Genomic DNA, 13,121 nt, shown 5'->3' on the forward strand with positions numbered 1-13,121 from the left:
GAACGATCAACCAGTTAATGAAATAAAGGCAGAAAGGGAAGAAAAGTGGACATTACTCTGTGGAGTAGAATAATGGCACTTTATTCTGATTTGCTCATGTAGAGCACAATCATATTGAGAAATTTGAATCTTTATGAAATCTAGATTTTAAAGTAGCCTAAATCACTAAGCCAAGTCCTACTTGAGTGATATTTTTCTTTTTTGATTAACTAGGAGTAGATATATTTCCTAGGTATGACATCCTACTTATGCTTAATGCATTAACTGCCTACTAACGCTTAATGCATTAACTGAGTAAAGGTATCTGTTAGTAAAGTAAAACAAAACAAGTATCATCCCAACCCTTAGGGAATCAAAAGAATTCAGCCTTTCTGCTTAGGAGCCAACACCAACATCCTATCATCAAAACAGATCAGTTATCTGTAGAAATCTAGTAGGAGCTCCTTGCCCACATAGGTTTACTTGTCCAGAATTTGACACATAAAACTAAACCTCCAGCTGTATCAGAGAGAAAAATCAGGATGACGTCTGCTCAGTTAAGGACCAGCCATCCCCCATATAGCACCTAACCTAGGGGTGTTCCTGTGGGCTGCTGTTCTACTCTGCCATTGTGCTCCTGGAGAAATAAAGGCAGGTATTTTTCTCTAAAAATGGGCACTGCTTTTGAGTCAAGTGGCCCTTTTGGTTTGTGTAGCGCAATTCCCCACAGAGCTGTCACTTGGTGTTCCTGTCTCCAGTATAAAGGAACCCCTCATGTATCCCAGATAGTCCATTCAGTGTTAGAGGTGGAGAAAGCATCATCCTTGTGAAGGATCAGAAGGGGGTTTCCAGAGTGTAGGAGGCCCTGGAGCATGGTTTTCTTGTCCTGTGAGACATTAACCTAAAATGCTGTTGGTTTGTGTTGTGGATTTTTTTTTTGTTTCTAAACCCAAGGCTTCTGAATGTTAAAACACAGTATCAGTCCTGTTTATTTTATTTATGCTTGTAGTTTCCTTGTCACAAATGTATTTATTGTCATCCAGGTAAGATGCACAAAACTGTACCATTACCTCCACTATGGATTCTTGCATAAAATCATTCTAGTCATCATTCCTGCAAGTACCATTTTGAAGCAAAATTACTGTGTTTCATGTGTAGTCAGAAGAATAAATTCAGAGAAGTAGCTGTAAGTGATAAATATAACCCTGCTACTTTTTGAAGGAAAATTCTTGTTCAGTAATTACAGATATTATTACCTGTAATTTAGAGGCTACAATATCATTCATCTAGTTGAGATGGATGTACCTTTCCAAATCACAGCTGGGAGCAAAGATCCCAACTTTATTAGACATGCACACTATATATCTTTATTGCTTCTTCAAAAGACGGACAAAATGTGAGAACAGGTCAATAAACTGTAATTTCACTTGAAGCAATTCTAGTTAATTTCATCTAATTTTTGCATTTAAAAGTACATTGCCCTTAGTTTTGTTGACAACAGAGCAAGAGCACCTGTGGCTTTCACCCAAGAAAGCTGCTATAGGAGCTTAGGATGAAGTGCTGGTTCTGCCTAGGCCAAGCTTAGGCTTTCTTGCCTGCTCAAGGGGATTTTAGGAAGTCAGGGAAACTGCAGATATGAGCAGGACTGTTTGGTCCTTAGAGGATGTAGTTTAGCTGTGGAATTCCCGTTGATGTTAAAGATTAACAGGGCAGAATGTGTACTTTTTTCCCATGCCATAATATGGAGTTGACTCCAGGTTAATTTAGACTATATCCTGACCAAGGGCATGTGACTAGTGTTGCTGGGGTCAAGAGGATTTGTGTATGCATGAGTTCTTGCCTTTGTAATGGTCAGAAGTGGGGCATACAGAGAATTAAAAAACCCTTTTGTTAAATCTGAAAATATTTGCAAAGAGGCTGCAGTTACAATTTACTTCTCTGAAACCCTAAATGGGTGACTTCTTCCTACTTTACTCTTTGAAAAATGCCATTGTTAAAAATTAAATCATAGATCCAAATTTTCTAGTTATTACACTCAATTTCCTTGCAGACATCCTTAGTAGGGAACGTTAGTTTCCTTATTATCAATGAATTATATAGTTTAAAAAACTATTATTTAAATCTTATGCCAATATTTCAATGTTCTTTTGCTTTTCTCTTTTTCTCTTTTTTTTCCTCTAAGCCCCTTCTTTGTTCTGTGGGTTTTCTTTTGTAACTCCTCCAGACTACAGCTTTGTTCCCCCTTCCTCCACTCCTTTCTGGTCAGGTACTGCTTTACTGCTTTTATATTTCTTCTAAATTTGCTTCTGTTGTTTCTGTGTGCAGCAAGTGAGGGAAGGGACGAATCTAATACTTCAACTCTTCTCTGACTCCAAAAACTGAGTTATTACTTGTTATTCTTGGAGTGTAACAAAAATCAAACTCCTAAACTTTTGAATTATTACTGCTTATTGCAATAAGCAGTTTGAGTAGGTGTTGCAAAGCTCAATAGTTGCAGCAGATTCCATCAGTGACCACTTGACTGTTAATTTGCTATGCAGTTGACATCTATGAGCTGTATATTTTTAATGTATTTGTTCAAATGCACAAACATGGAAATCTCACTGCTTGTTGGTAAATAATATATTCGTCCCATCCCTGCAGCAAACCATACTGCTGTAGCATTTTAGAATACAGTAGGGTTTTTTTTGTAGAGAATGCTTTCTTTAAATTCTGCATTAACATTGTTAATTAATTTTGCCCATCTGTTTTCTAAATATTGTTTTCTTTATTTCCATTTAACCATCTCTGGCTTTAATAGATGCAATCATTTCAAACTAAAGAGGCTACAAAAAGATGCTAAAGGTAGTACCATTGGTAGCCTCAGTCAGTGCATCAGTATGGGTATGACTTGCTCTGATCGCTAAGATCTGGTCTGCAGAGAGGTGAACTGCACCACTGGACAATTTCAGAAGAATTTTGCCAGTAGAAAGGTGACTGCCTTTGGGGAGCACGTGGAAGCAGCTGCTGATGTGGAGAATGCAGCATTTGCTCACGTTACACCGGCCTGCCTTTGTGTACAGTGGTGGGGGACACTGCCTGGGCTGTGCAGGGCAGGACTGGGGCTGGCTTTTGCCCTAGGGAAGGGAGGTGTCCAGCATGCACAAATGCAGATGGAGTCATCAAGATCTCAGTGGGCAGTATGTTTTACACCTGCCCCACAGAAGTTGTCCAAATTATTTAGAGCTCTGAGAAGGATTCTTGGGGCTTTCCATAGTTTCCAAAGGGGAAAAGGATGTAGGTGGCAGCTCAGTAGTAGAATGGTTACTGGGCTGATTTGTGCTGAGAGCATCTCTGATGATTCCTCTCTTGATTCACCCCATGGGGATGGAGGGATTTCAATCTCCATGTCTTAGACCACACTTAGATATTTTACCCCTCAGTTGTTTCTTCCATTTCTATGCCCTTACATATAGATATTTTTGGGGCAGATACTTCCTTTCAGTATTCACAACAATGACTGAGAATCCAAGCTAGGAGGTGCCCTTCCAGTTGACACATGCTTTTATAACGGGACACATCTGTAGAAAAGATGAGTAGAAATCCATTTTGGATTTTGCCCTGTGGTCATGATGCTCGGCTGGAATTCCTGAAGCACTCAGCTGCTTTGAAACAACATGAAGGAGTTCAGTTTTAGCTCTTACTGTGAGCTTTTGTCCTTTTAGGAAGGGATAGGAGAGAACATCTTGCATTCAACAGCCCAGTACTTGTCTGTAAATTCCATTCTTACTGTAACTGGTATCTGTTCCATGAGAACAAATTGTGAAGTGGCCTATGATGATAGAACAGCAATCAAGACTCAGTTACTTTAACCCTATCACACTTTCCCTTATATTCTTGTATGTGGTTTAAACAAATTATAATGACATTGCTTTTTTTCCTATGAAAAACTGCTGTATCAGAAAATTCATTAATAACTACAACGATAGGTATCAATTCAACGTCTGGCATATCAAAAAATGCCAGTTTAAGTACAAAATATTAAAGGAAAATATTGATCTGTAGTGCTTAATTAAGCTTATCTACCCCTTATATTCTGAGTGCATTGCTTCATATGTTTGCAGTAAACCTTCTTTTTAAAAATAGCCCAGTGATTTGCCTACGTTAAAAGACCAAATGCTTACTTCATGGTATTACAAGTTTTTTTTTCAAAAGAGCATCTTCAGAGCTGGCTTAGTTCTGCTGCTCTGGAAGCTGGTAACAGAGGGGAAGGTTAAGCTGACTGCTGAGCACCACTGAAGGTGTTGCCTGTGCCTGGATAGCAGCACTGAGCTTTGGCGAAACAGTAAATGTACAAGGCTTCAAGGAGCATGGAAAGTAATACACAGGAGCAACCCTCAGGGCAGTGGCTGCAGATTTATCAGGAGGCCAGAGCACAAGGAGAGAGAAACAACTGCTCACAGGTTTAATAATACTACATTGACCTTCATGGAATTCAAGCACGTGAGCTAGACCAGCCTGCTGTGATCACAGGCAGCCTCTGTTGTTTGCACTCCAGATGCATCATCAGTGGCTCAAACTAGTGCTAAAATTCATTTGCAGCACATCTATTTCACTGTTAATGTCCAACATACTTCTGTGTAAATCAAAGCTGATTATAGTTCCTGTAGTCATCATCTTCTGTTTGCAGAAGGAACGGCTGGATTAAGTAAAAGCATATTTTTCTCATTCACACATGTGCTTTTTATTCACCTCCTTTGGATTTCTCACTCTATTTCCAGTTAGTTCTCTGAGTATCTCCCTCTCATTACACAAGGTTTATTTATTACTGCTTTCTCAACAGCTTATTTTCTTTTCTAACACTTTCTCTTCCCCTTACCCCCACCCCTTCAATTTCTCATTCGTATTCATCCACCTGTTGGGGTCTTTCTTTCCTTCAATCTCTACTGTTAATCCCATTCTCTCTCTGCATTCTTCCTGTAGAATTCCTGTAGGATCTGCATTCTTCCTCTTTTACTCCTTCTCTCTCCCTTCTGTACAGGTGTCCTTTCCATGTGTTGTCTTCCCTCAAGTTTTATTTATCCTGGGGCAGCACTAATTGGGAATTCATTGCTGATAGTCTCTACTCAAGTTATTTTTGTGACTATGTCAGCAGAGAGATAAGGTTAATATTTTTTACCAAAATTAGCACTGTCATTTTCCTGTATTCCATCACTCATCTGGCTTCCTTTTATATATTTCCTATCATGAGCTTCACTTTTATTTGAAAATATGGATCTTGGATTCTAAATTAATCTAAATTCTGCTACTTTCTGCCTCAAGACTTTTGAAGATATATGGTTTTGATTTCTCTTGCTTCCTTCTCCTTTTCCTCTCTCTTTCTGACTTGAAAAAGTCCTCCTTTCCCCCGGATGTGCTCCTCTTCTCTGTCCTAATTTTCCTTGCTATTTTCCATCTTTATTATTCCTCTATGCATTTATTCCCTTTTTAGTTCTTTTCTTCCCCGTTTTCCCAAATTTTTTCATCTTTGCTTCCTGTAATTTTTCCTTGCCCCTTTATCTTCTTTGTAGAATCTGAAATTATACCCTGCTGCCCAGAATCCCTCCTTGCATCCTGCAATGCTTCTCCAAATCAGCCGGTGATCTTGCTGCACACCTGTGAATGGTTACTGACCCTCCAATCAATAACTGCTCTTTTGTTTTCCTTCTCCAAAACAATTTCTGCCCGTGATGTGCTCTTTCCCTGTAAAATTGATTACTGCAATGCTGATAAGGTATAGGACATTACATTCAAGTCAGGATCTAAACAAGTAGCATCTGCATCTGACTGGCTAAGAGGGGGAAAACAACATGTTTGAGCTTTGATGTGCTTAATATATCACCTAGATTTTTGCCACATCAATATAAGCAATAAATTGAGAGGCTGATTCTCTTTTATACGGCATCTTTTACATAATTTATCAAGTGTCTGATAAGCATACTCTACATAAGCAGTCAGGAGTGTTGGACTAAACTCCAGTGACATGATATAAACTAGGGCGTTTTCTGTTGTCAAAACTGTTTTTTAGGCGTTCTGTTTCTGTGATACATCTAATAACATTTTAAATATAGTATTCCTTATTAGTTTAAAATATTTTTTTGTCTTTTGTCTTTAAGCTGAAAATATTTGAACATAAAATGATTTTCAGATATTTAATACTATTATGTATCTGTGTTCAAGTGGAGTCAGAAGAAAACTTTAACACAAGCAGAACTGAAACTGTTAAGATTTCTCAGCTCATTTGCCATGTTTTGGGTTCCTGATTTAAATTAAAGGCAACTAGAAATGAATTCTTAGTATTAAATTGTTGAGGGCATTGCTGAGCGAGAATCTTAAAGTCATTTCCCAATGAAGATTGGGCATTTCTAAGAAATGTGAAAGGGTTCTGAGGACAGAGATGATTCTGTGTAAATTATATCAAGTCGTCCATCGAGATCATATGAATTCTGAAATATTTTAAAAGGCAGCTTGCCTGTGCTCCTGAACTCTTCTTGTAATGATTTACATAGGGAAACAGTGGCATTAATGGGAAAAAAAAGCTGGAAAATGCCTTGGCCAAATAATCCAACTACAAAATGCTGTGGAGTAGTAGATGTTCTTTCCGAAATGCTCAAATCAAAGGTCTTTTATCTGTTAGTCCACACCCACTCTCCTCTCACTGTCCTCGCACTGGAATCATTGAGGATTTCTTTTGCAAGTTTGGACATTCTACATCAGCATTGGAAACATAATTTCCTATAAAACTATTTGGAAAAAAGGAGTTGGTTTTTGAAGTGATGCTTTTTGCACCTTTGCTTTTTAATAATTCTTAACAGCTTTTTATTGTTTAAAACGTCTGGGCTTTACATTGGCAAAATTCTTCTATATTGATGTACTTTAAAACTTTAAAGTGTTAATTTCACTGAACCTTAATTTTATAGAAAAAATTCATTGGTGATTTACAGAATAAACTCCTGAAAAGAATAAATTTGCATCAGTCAATATTAATGCAGATTGTGACAAATGATCCGTGAAAATTTCCTGTAGAAAGTCTGTACCTTTTTGCTCGTGCTGATGTTAGCTTCCAGTTTTAAGTGCATTAATATTTAACTTGGAGTTGTTTTTGAAAGAACAGCACCTTATTCTGGTTGTTTTGCTTCATTAGAGGTCTAAAGTTAAATCAACTGTAAATGCTAATAATTCTTTTGGAAAGAAATTAGTGACCTGTAAAATATGTTGATGCAGTTAACTGGGAGCAAGTTTTATGATGTAGTACAAGAATAAAATAATTGCAAATGTATATAGCAATCTCAGGGTGGAGAATGTATTATTTATGGCTCGTCTAGTTTGACTTTTCTTCTAAAAATAAAGAAGACTATTCAAAACATCCCAAAAAATCCCTTCAACTTTTTACACCATTCACCTATATTTAAATCTTCTTGATCTTTGTAGTGCAGATGTTTTGCATAAAACGATTGCCAGCGTATGTTGCTGTGGAATCCTTTTTTTGTATTTCTATTTACAGTAGTTTGGTAGCCTTTACTTAACCAACCCTAATAATATCACCATGTGCTTCCTTTCAGTGCTGAGCCCGAAGGTGATAGGCATTGCCATAGCCAGGTATGACTTCTGTGCACGAGACATGCGAGAGCTGTCCTTACTGAAAGGGGATGTTGTCAAAATTTATACCAAGATGAGTGCCAATGGCTGGTGGAGAGGTGAAGTCAATGGAAGGGTAAGACTTTTTTTTTTCTTTTCCTTTCCTGTGTTTCTTTCTGCCTTCACTGACAGTGATTTTGTTTCAAAAAAAAAAAAAAAAAAAAGGTGTGTGTTCCTACATTGTGCATTTAAATTCACAAGATGGAACATGTTCTGGTCTTTGTTTCATACGAGCAAGGCAGAACTCTTGCCAGGTAGCTTTCCCAGCATCTAAATTATTGGTTATTTAATGTGACCTACCAGGCTGAATATTTGGGCCAGGTTATTTGGTTGGAAAATAACCAGGATTAATAGCACTGCTACAGTTGACCTTTCTTGAACTGTTTTGCACACAGATACTTGGGGTCAGGTTCCTGGTGCTGTGGAACTCTCTTTGGCACTTTACCATAGAATGATTTCCCGTATCTTTCTGCCAGACTACAATGCAATGGAGTCGAGCACCTTTTTATAGAAGGCTGCTGCTTTGATCTCTACAAATGTGACCCAGATGAAGTGACATATTTAGCAGGGATTTTTATGAACTCACTTTACACCCTGCTCTGAGACTTGGAAGTGAAGTTTCAGTTTTGACCTATAAAGGGTTTACTGTTTCAGTCTTAGTTTACTGCCTTACAATGCAGATTAGTCAGAAGCATTTGAGACTGCTGTGTTCCATGTCTAAAGGGCTGAGATGCAGGGTCAAGGAATGTGAGGTGGAAGAATGTAAATTGTCTGGAAGCTGGAAATGAGAGTTGCAAGTGCAGTTGAAATGAATGTGCAGACTTACTGCTTTATGCAGTTTGGAGGACCTTTTTTATTGTGTACATGAGCTTGGTTATGTTAAATGGTTAAAGCTTATTAAATAGTCAATTAGACCAGAAGAAATAGGGAAGCAGAAGAAATACTCTTTGTGCTATAGATGTTTTAGATGTGAAGAAAGCTGAATAGCTCATTGCAGTGCAGCTGCCCACATTCTAAAAGATGCCCTGTTACATGCTGGCATTCCTTGGTAACTTTCATAGCCTGGACTTGACATTATAAAGTCAACTCTGGAGATATTTTGGCAAGGTAATCTAAAAATTTCAGCAGCCACCCTTTCTAGTCATGCTCTGGGTTTGGAGTTCTTTCATGAATGTTAAATTGACTTTAGATATAAAGAAGTATTAAGAAACCTAAAGCAAATACATAAAATAAGAAATATGTGACATTGCATCACTGTATGTCTTACATAAACCTTACTTGGCACATCATTAATTTAAGAATGTAGATAACTTTACAACTTCTGAAGTGTAGGACACTAGACTCTGCTGTCTAATTGTGTCATGTGTAACACCTGTTTTGGTGGCAGTGGAATTCAACTCCATGTAAAACAATCAAATCAGTCAGTGTTTCCTTTATGAGAGGATTCCCTGGACCTGACTGGGGCCTGTTAAAAGTTCAACTCCTCATTCAAAAAATAGTCGTGTCCTGCCTGTAGTAAAACTACTTCCACTCTTGGCATTTTTTTGCACTTTTAGACTTCCAAGCTGGGCAAATGTATTTTAGATTTTTTGGGGGAGGAAGTGACATAGAGGGTGTTGGTCTCCAAATTGTCATATCTGTCAGTTATTCTTTTCTTAAGGGTATTTACCCTCACTGTATCAGGTCAGCCAAGTTTATCATTGTAATCTTACTCATATATTTACTGAACAGACCTGTCCTTGTTGTGCCTAGCTCATCCATTAAAAAAAAAACCCCAAACAGCTGTGTATCTCATGTATTATTTTGTTCTGCTTTTCCCCTTTTTAGGTGGGCTGGTTTCCATCAACCTATGTTGAAGAGGACGAATGAATTAAAAACTATCCTCTGCTGACCAGCAGTTTCAGGGATTGTAAAAATTTATATCTTCAGTGTATTATTGGTCTTGTTAAGTATTTAAACAGCAACACTTTTGCCTGTCTGAATGTTCCAGTCTTAATGTTGGGATTTATACAGAAGTTTGAGCTGACAGGTTGTTACCTTACCCAGAGCTGTGCAAGAAGCAAGCTGCCAGTTTGCCATCACTGGGGATCAGTACAAAGTCCAACCCTCACCTTCCCAGAAGATCTCTGGAAAACAAAATTCTTTGTTCCTTTTCATTTCACCCCGTACTACACCATGAGTACTAGCAATGGCTGAATATTTAACGTTTCTCTTCTAGCTAACATCTGTGATGATACAAGGGAGATGAAGGCTTATTATTCCTTATCACTGCATGCAGAAAACAGATTTCAATCACTCCAGTGGGCATAAAGTATAGTCAGTAGACTTTTCTGGAGAAATCAAACTACTTTACTTATCAACTTAAAAACCATTTTACACTCACAAAAACATTCTGAAGGAAATGTGTAGTAAATATGAGTAGCATTCATGCATATGTGATTACTTAACTGGCTACTTTGAGGTCCTGCCTAAATTTTCTAACAATCTATTTAAAGACATTCTAAAAAGGTCTAGTGATGTGGAATTGCTTTAAAAACCTTCACAAAGTGGAATTGTGTGATCCTTTTATTGTCATCTCAAGCCTTTTTATGTGAGGTTTTTTCATTTAAGCATCTGACAATAAAAGTGCAACTGGGGGACAGTCATGACAAGATGAGTCGAAAGTTTTCAGCAATAACATTAAATAAATATTGCAGACCTATTCTGAAGGAGAAAATACTAATGCAAGGTGATGTCATTTCTCAAGAACAAAAATGTTTATCTTAACCTCTTGATTGATTTGGATGAACTTCAATTTCAACTCAGTGCTGTCTTTTCCTCATTAGACAGGAGTTTCTGTCACCTTTTGTGAATGCAAATGGAGCTTGCAAACTTCTTTCTGCCCTTTCCTGTCTTGTTGCCTGGGATGTTAATGACAGTTCAATGAGGGAGTTGTCTTGCTGCAGTGTTCTCAACATCCCCAAGTGTGTCTAGGTTAGCCAGCATGAAAGATTAGGCCTTGTAAAGTGGTGTCCAATGCTTGGTGAGGCAGTGTTTGATGTAATTATGAATGGGCAGAAATGTAGTTATAAGCTAAAAGAAATGTGGGTGATGTCTTCAGATGTGCGGTTTTAAATATTTAAGTAATGTCACACCTGGCTTGAAAACTTGAAAGAAAATCAAGCTCTTAAATGAGGTTAATTCATCCTGTCCAATATCCTCTCTTGGTTTTGCCTGTCCTCTTTTTCTGTTGGCATTTTACAATTAGTATGCACTGACACTGCACCATTTAACACTGCAGTGTTTTTCCCAGTCTACAAGCAACATAATCTCCACCTATTCTCCACAGAGCAGAATCTGCTAGTACATATTTGGGTTTCTTTTTGGCTGCCCCCAGGATTCTTTGCTTTTTTCTGGCCTTTCCTGGCCATCAAGAAGAATCAAGCACAACACAGAGAATTCACAAAATCCCCTTCATCTCTCTGCAACTGTCTTACCCATCTGCTACACCTGACAGGCAGTGCTGTGAGCAGGGGAAAGAGAGGAGCATCTCGTTAGAAACTTGACTTGAGAGATTCAGCCTTGTAGATGAAATTCTGCCAATGCTCTAACTTTCCAAGGATTTACCTCAAAATAATGTAAACTGTGATTGTGTTGAGTACATTACTTGATGGAATAATTGAGAGCATTTGTAAATATGTACATGATGCATAAAGATTTTGTAAATGATGTGTACAGCAGTGTAGGCTAGAGTATGCAGTCTTTGATGATGTTTTGCCATGCAGTTTGATTGTCTATTGTGAGCTTAATCCTATATTCCTTAAGTAGGCAAAGATGATTCTTTCCCAGTTTTGCCTACTTAAGGGGTAGAGGAATAGGCTCTAGGTCTGTGAAGTGTTTAGTGCTTTACTGTCACATAGTTCTGAGAAGAGGCAGTTAAATTCAGTACCAGTTGAAAAATATATCAGTCATTTTCAACAGCTTGGGTTTAGAATCATTTTGAGTATTCTCTACATCCTAAAAATTTTATAAAGCTTTTAAGCAATTCCTGAGTCCAATAGTCATCCTTTGAGAAGAACGAAAGCCATAGGTAAACTTTACTTTTGTGGCATAAATCTGCATATCATTGTCTGTGTTTAATGCCCTGTATTGATTGAGTTAATGCTGCATCTTAAACTATATTTTGAGTACCAAAGACTTCCTTAATATTCTGGAACATCTCTTTCATGTGCTACTTTTGCCTGTATGGAGTTGTTTTTTGTCATGCTATAATGGAGTTACAGTACTTTAATTTGTACTATTTTGTAAATATGTTAAATATAATAAACTGGTTAATTTTTTTGTTTAATGATGTGCCAAAATGTGTAGTTCACTACTGTGAAGGTTGTGCTTCATTTGTTTCACCACCTTCTCATTGTGACAAGTTGATAATGGTTTGTTTTGGTCTCCAAGATTTAAATATTCCTTATCTAGCTGTAAAACTGAGTTGTCAATGTAAGTGGGATAGTATAGCGTTCCTTGAGAACTTTTTATTGTCAGGATAATATTCCTTGTGCCACATCCAGGAAGGTGCTGAGGCTTTTTAAATTTATTATTATATTTTTAGCTGTAAGAATCAGTCATGTACTATTAATTTTTGTCTGTCAAAGATGATACTTGTAGTTTTTTTGTTTGAAAAGAAGTTGTGCCTAAAAAGTTTAATGTGTAACTTTTCACAGCAACATATTTTCCACCCTCTTTTTTCTTCTTTCGTATGTGAATTAACATGTAAATTCAGGCTGAATTGAGCTCAAGTCTGAAAATACAGTCTGTGTCTGATTTCATGGGCTGCTTGATAACCTCTTTGTGATGTAGCCCATTCATGTATTTTTTACAATGTAACATTCATTATTAATGTGTTTATAAAAATATTTCTGGACAGGTGAATTAATTCAGCAAGGCCAGTGGTGATTCCGATGCAGTGTTGATTTTTTGTGTCCCTTTCATTTCTCAGTAACAGAGATTTTCTTGCGGAACTGCCCTTCTAACAGATAATTATTAAACCTAATGAGGCATTTACACATCTCTGCAGATGTAAGGCATAATTTTCCTGTCACCCGTGAACATATAACATAAAGAAGAGTCACACCTAATGTGGGATGCAAAAATGTGTCCCAATTAAATGCTCTTGTTAACAGTATCACACTCGGTCACAGACATTTTCCTTCCCCTTGTATGTGAGAAGAGATGTGTCTTCTGATGGGTGAGAAATTGAGAAAGCACTGTAATTAGGGCATAAGAACCACTTGTGGCTGTGTTCTCAATAGTTTTTTTCCACTGTAAGGCTTGGAAGCTTGAAAATCTCAGCTTGAAAAAAATCTAGCTTGACAATGAAAATTATGCCAGCCAGGATTCCTTTCCCCTTTGCCTCACAGGCAAGCTTGAGATGCTCTGTGAAGAAGAAGAAAAGGACAATTCTTGAGGTTTTAGCCATTTATAAAAGGTGAGACAGAGATACATCTAGAAAG

At 37.6% G+C, this 13,121-nt stretch overlaps 1 protein-coding gene across 2 annotated transcripts in view; it reads left to right on the forward strand.

Annotated features, from left to right (window-relative positions):
* VAV3 (vav guanine nucleotide exchange factor 3) overlaps nt 1-11,962 on the forward strand; it is a 149,073-nt gene extending 137,111 nt beyond the window's left edge. For both annotated transcript variants that reach the window (XM_066192329.1, XM_066192331.1), the window contains 2 exons: nt 7,560-7,711; nt 9,463-11,962. In XM_066192329.1, coding sequence (XP_066048426.1) covers nt 7,560-7,711; nt 9,463-9,504 — 194 coding nt within the window. In that variant the 3' untranslated portion in view covers nt 9,505-11,962. The remainder of the gene's footprint in view (nt 1-7,559; nt 7,712-9,462) is intronic.
* Nucleotides 11,963-13,121: the final 1,159 nt, after the last annotated feature.

Source organism: Chamaea fasciata, unplaced genomic scaffold (genome assembly GCF_029207755.1).
Source record: "Chamaea fasciata isolate MVZ Bird 193981 ecotype frontalis unplaced genomic scaffold, bChaFas1.0.hap1 SCAF_10, whole genome shotgun sequence".
In the NCBI taxonomy this organism is placed as follows: domain Eukaryota; kingdom Metazoa; phylum Chordata; class Aves; order Passeriformes; family Sylviidae; genus Chamaea; species Chamaea fasciata.